The 5,854-nt window shown below is 23.7% G+C and overlaps 1 protein-coding gene across 1 annotated transcript; it reads right to left on the bottom strand.

Moving 5' to 3' along the window:
* Positions 1–3,729: 3,729 nt before the first annotated feature.
* LOC122722595 lies at positions 3,730–4,778 on the bottom strand. The gene is made up of 4 exons (XM_043953704.1): positions 4,424–4,778; positions 4,219–4,304; positions 3,989–4,137; positions 3,730–3,889 (listed from the first exon to the last, which is right to left on the bottom strand). Exons 1-4 carry the CDS (start codon positions 4,552–4,554, stop codon positions 3,836–3,838), a joined length of 420 nt encoding a protein of 139 aa, XP_043809639.1. The 5' UTR covers positions 4,555–4,778; the 3' UTR covers positions 3,730–3,835.
* Positions 4,779–5,854: the final 1,076 nt, after the last annotated feature.

Here is a 5,854-nt window from a genome sequence, read left to right as displayed (position 1 = left end):
GCCAGATCAAGGTAAATAAGGCAAAGGTGATTTTTTTTTTTTTGGATTTCGATTTTTTTTTTTATGAGTAATAATCAAGAAGGTGCAGCCATGGATACAAAAGCTTTCACCGAAATCAACAAGAAAGACAAAGGAAAACTCAAAAGCATAACTCTAGATCCTGAGATAAATAAGAATTTACCTCACTTTGGCTCTGATACCAACTGACGCGGAACCCTATGGCACAAGCCTCAAACCCACACGCACAAGTAGATACGGAATCCAAAGATCTGATAAACCCACCTCCTATGGCACCCCAAACTTAGAGAAGCTGAAACACCAATGATCGAAGGATTTAGATGAGAATCCGACAAACGCCACAACGAATAGTTGATAAGTTAGCCAAGATTCCTGGTGCAATTGATGAAAGCAAATCCTCACTCTCACTCAAAGCAATACACGCCAAAGGCATGAAAGAAATTCTGAAAAGTTTGATTAAAAGCTGTCTCTTACAATTGTTTCTTATCCTTATATAGTAAGGAGAAAAACAAATAAAACCCTAAGACACTCTTCTTGGGCCTGACTTAAACACATAAGGCCCAAGCCCAATCACACACTAAAATAACACATAAGTATTAAAATATAAGCCCAAAACATGGCCCAACACTCTAAAACTTAAAAGATAAAATATGGCCAGAATACAAGCCCAAACAAAGCTAAAATAAAATAAGTGTTCAAATAATAAAAAATAGCAAGCCCATCATAACAAAGCTGAATCTTCACAAAAGTCTTACTTAATCTTCACTTTAGGCTTCCCTTTGTGTAGTCTTAGCCCATAGGTTTGATTAGGCTCCCTAAGCCTATGATTGCAAGTGTTGCACCAAATCTGTCCCATATGAGTTGAAGCACGCCCCAAATATATATGGATCATATGAATATGATTTTGAACTCCTTTTAGATCCATTTGAATGACATAAGTTTGCTCCACATCATTATTAGAAATTTGCCCTATTGGATCCGTATCAGATTGGGAGAGTAGAATTAGAGACTTCTCATATTTATTCAGATACACTTATCATCAAGTTAAGTATGTGAGTGCGAGAAAAAATATATTATATAAATAAATATATAGTTTTATTTATAGTATATTATGTTATATATTTAAATATATTATATCATATAAAAATTATTTTTTTAAGAGGTAGAAAAAATAAGTATTTTTTAATTATTTATTATATTTTAAAAATAATATGATTTATTATTAGTTGCTGAGAAAGAAAATATATAATTAAAATGAATTTAATAAATGAAAGAGAAAGTATATTGAAGATAAATTTTGCCACTAAAACTTTAAGAGTGAATATGTCATTTTATTTTGATAGAATTATTTTTTATTCACTATAAATGTGGATCCACTTGATCTTTTATTATAATTTTTTTTAATTAAGTTTTTTTTAATCATTGCTTTATTTGTTTCTATTCTCTCTGTACTGTCTTTCATCGTAAATCATCATCCTCATCATTAACAACCAAAATCTAATCATCTTCCTCTCAACTCAAGAAGAAAGGGTTTTTAATCTCTAATAACATCACTACTCTATTTCTAATGAGGATGATAAATTGACCACTGCACCAAATCAATATATGAGATCTAAATCATTGAATATTAGAGGTAGATTTTTATTTCTTTTATCCTTTTATTAACAACTTACTATTATTTAACTGCACTCAAATACTTATATATTTATAATCTGTGTAGTTTATATTAAATTAAATATATTATTTGTATTCATAATTTATCAAAATTTTTATAAAATAAATTAATAAATTTTAATTATTTTATAAAATATAAAAATTAATAGATCCTCAGATTACGAATTGACTTGATATCAATTGTATTTTCATTAATTTAAGTATTTCTTTTAAATTTTTTTTAGCAAACTCAAAAATTAATTTATAATTTTATCATAATTTACAATTACATTTAAATAAAAAATTAATTATATCAAAATATTAAATAATAGTAAATTTATTTTTCATTTTTTAATCAATCATAATAAAATAATTATAACATTTATCAGATAAAATTTAAATTGTAAAATGTTTTTTAATAATTAATATTATAATTTTAATTTATATATTATTAAGTTTTTTACAAATAAAAATAATCTATTTAATTTAAAATTTTTAAATATTAATAAATTTATATATTTTATTATTTTCTTAATTAATTTTTAAAATTAATTTAACAAATAAAAAAATTCTTCCTTCCAATATATAGTATAGATAAATTATAAAAGTTAAAAGAGTTAGATATATTTTAGTGAAATTATTTTTAAATTATTAAATCACAAAAAATTAGTGATTTTATGTACTTTTTATTTTAGTTTTTCTATTTTATTAATATTTTTAATATTCATTAATGATTTTTATTTTAATTTATACTTTAAAAATATGAATTTATTATTTGAATAATCTTCTTAATATTTATCTAATATTTAAACATGTTATTTTAATAATTCTTATTTTAAAACTAATTTAATGATATTTAGATTAATTTAAATCTTTAATTTAGATTTTCTTAATAAACTCTAAAATTAATTTAACATAATAAATATAAAATTTAAATTTAATATCATAATTTAAAATTGAGGTCATCATTATATTTAAGTTAAAAAATTGAGACACTAAATATAGGATTAAAATATTTATTATTAAAATAAACTATATTGTAACCATGATATATATATATATATATATATACTTTGCTTACTTGATAATGCAGTCTTATAAATTAATGTTTTGAATATTTTATTTTAATTTTTTAAATTATTTTATTAATCTTTGTAATATAATTGAATTTATAGAGTTATTTATTTAATAATATTTTATTTAATAAAAAGTATTTGATAAGTAATTAATTTATAATTGAGTTCTAAATTATTAGTTTTTATAAAATATTAATATAATAAATATTGAATTATTTAATTATTTTATGTATTTAAAAGGACATCCACACATATAAAAGACTTGTTTGTACATGTTAAAAAAATTAAATCCAAACACTAGGATAGTCGATTGGAACAAATAAAAAAAATATGCCAATAAGTATATGATAATCAATTTTTTACAAAATCTCATCAAAATAAAATATCAATATTAATGGTAATTTAATAAGTATTAGTAATAAAGTTATTGTTATTAAATCACCTTTTGGTAAAACATGAAATAGTATTTTTTTAAATTTTTTTTAATAATTTTAATTTTTTATAAATTTTATTTTAAATTATATAACAAAATTTTTTAAAATTTAATTTAAATATAAATAGAACAAAAATTTTAAATTTATATAAAATTTAAAATTATATAAATAATTAAAATTAAATTATAAATAAAAATATATTTAAATTTAAATAAAAATTAATATTCAAATAACTTCAAACTTTAAAATAACAAAAATTTTATTTTATTTCGTAACCGATCAAAATTAATTATATTTAAATAAGAGTAGTTTAGAAATTTTTATTATTTTTCATTTTCACTTTTTAATTTATAGTATAGATTATTAATTAAAACAATTATATTATTAGAAAAATAATTTTTAGAAAAATAATTTTAAAAATAAATTAATTTATAAGATAAATTATTTATTTTTAAATAATTTATTTTAAAATAATTGTTATTTTTATCATAATTTCCACTACCACATAATAAAAAATATTTATTATGCCTACCTATATACATCAAAAAAATTATTATTTTTGTCTTGTGATGCTCCAAATTACTTTCATTATCATATAATTTGTGACAAATAATATTGTCATATGAATAAATATATGACAAATAAACTTTTCGTTTACCTGTGTCCACAAGAAGTGGTACTAGGTTCAAAGCAAATCTCCAAACAAATCTGCCAAACATCAAGATCATTAAAAACAATGAAAACCCAGATTGCCTGAATCAATTAATATGAAATCTAGAAATCAGTACGAGAGATCGAGCGACTTACTGCACAAGAAAGCTCTTCTCTGAGCTTATCCATGCAAGGAAAGACTGAATTCGAGCAAGAAACACCAGAATCATCTTTCTTCAATTCATCTCCTTCTGTTTTACGTTCTTCCTTAGCCACAATTTCTGTTTTTTCCTTCTGATGATTCTCTGCCCATCAATATAGTAAAAAAGAAATCAATTTTCAAGCCTTTTAGAAAATATCTCAACAGCCCAATTCTCAATGGTTACCTTGTTTTTCTGGTAATTCTTCTTCTTCAAGGCTAATAGCGGGGACAGAAATCAAAATTGGACTCTTTCTCTGGGCTCTGCGTTTTCTATTAAACACAGAAATCAAAATTGGACTCTGCGTTTTCTATTAAACACAGAAACAGCTAATTTCAATTTTCAAGAAAATCATTTTGTTATCTTTGAACAAAGATGGTGAATGTGTTACCTTCTTGAACTGGCGGATGGTGGAGTTTTGAAGTGCAAATCAGAGCGTTTCTTGTGCTTAAACTGTCGATCAGGAGTGTCTTCTACTATAAGGCTGGCAATAAAGATGGATTCCTCATCCCAACCAGCCATGGCAGCCAAAGATTTAAATCTTGGACTGAACAAACCCTCAACGTTTTGGCCAGTTTCAACAGGGTCTCATTGCCTTTGCTCCGATGGACTCCGTTTCGGTTCATCGCTCACTATTGCTATCTCGGAGGAGGGATTCTTTCCGGGTTGTTGTTTGGGAAGAGTAGAAGGGAAAAATCTCCTTTGATCGAATGAGACAGCTTCAAGATACGTGGAGAGTTGGAGGATAATGGGTTTGCAAGGGTCGGATTCTTTTTTAAATTGATTTTTTAAAATTTTTTTGGTGATTTAGCATTTTGTACGTCCAACGGCTATATTTCAATGAAAATTTTACCAAAAAAAATTATGTGACCGCTTTTTTAATGATTAATTGAAATAACTTTATAAATTTATTTTAATAATATAATTTAATATTTCTTTTTTATATTTTAAGAATTATAATAAAAAATTTTGTTAATAGTACTATTATTAGTTAATTTGAATTTTATTTCAAGTTTTAATATATATTTCTAATAATAATTGATATAATTTTTTTTATTTCTTAAAAAGTTTTATATCATTTTATTTTTAATTTTAAAATAAATTAGAATACTAAATTATTTTATTTATTTTTAAATTAGATGACATATACCAATAATAAAAAAACAGAGTGTTGATCTTTCTCCTTCATATTAGACAAATCGTGATATCTTAATTTTAGGAATCTTTGATTGATTGTAATAGCATAATCACACGAAATGATTAAGACACAAGTTGTATATATATATATACTTACACTCTGCAGAAGAAATATGCAAGAAGAAAATCTTCATCTCTTCCCTTTCTTATCTCTTTTTTTATGGTATTAGAGCAGGTTTTGCAATTATTTTTATGGTGGAAAAGGATGAGAAGGAAATTTCAAGTAGTGATCAAAGCAAACCATTTGAAACTACATCCCTTTTTATTTGCATCTTTCTGATCATTCTGATCTGATTTTCGTGATCAATCCTCTAATTCTCTAAGTAAGAGTGGAGAAAATTTTTCTATGAATACTCTTTATTTCAAAAACAAGATAGGATTTGTAGACGAAATTATTGAAAAATCAAATGTCTTTTCTTCTTTATCTCTTTTTTTAAAATTTAAACAAGTTTAGAATGTTCTTGGATTTCATGGCACTCTCAAAGAGAAAGATCAAAGAATATAAATTAAAATCATATTAAAGAACAATAATAGAAGGAATCAATCAAGTGAGTTGCTTTGTTCTCCAACATATTGGCACTGATTAAAAGAAGCAAAACATACAATAGATGTCGATCTCATATTA

Source organism: Manihot esculenta, unplaced genomic scaffold, assembly GCF_001659605.2.
Source record: "Manihot esculenta cultivar AM560-2 unplaced genomic scaffold, M.esculenta_v8 Scaffold62, whole genome shotgun sequence".
NCBI classification, from domain to species: domain Eukaryota; kingdom Viridiplantae; phylum Streptophyta; class Magnoliopsida; order Malpighiales; family Euphorbiaceae; genus Manihot; species Manihot esculenta.
Note: the sequence above shows the minus strand (reverse complement) of the source record. Positions and strands in the feature narration are given on the sequence as shown.

Bases quoted from the DNA above. Each gene is read 5' to 3' on its own strand.
- LOC122722595 (XM_043953704.1), bottom strand. From the start codon at position 4,554: ATGGCTGGTTGGGATGAGGAATCCATCTTTATTGCCAGCCTTATAGTA. The intron at 4,138-4,218 runs GTAACCATTGAG...ATTGATGGGCAG, and splicing joins AGAATTACCAGAAAAACAAG to AGAATCATCAGAAGGAAAAA. The intron at 3,890-3,988 runs GTAAGTCGCTCG...GATGTTTGGCAG, and splicing joins GAGAAGAGCTTTCTTGTGCA to ATTTGTTTGGAGATTTGCTT.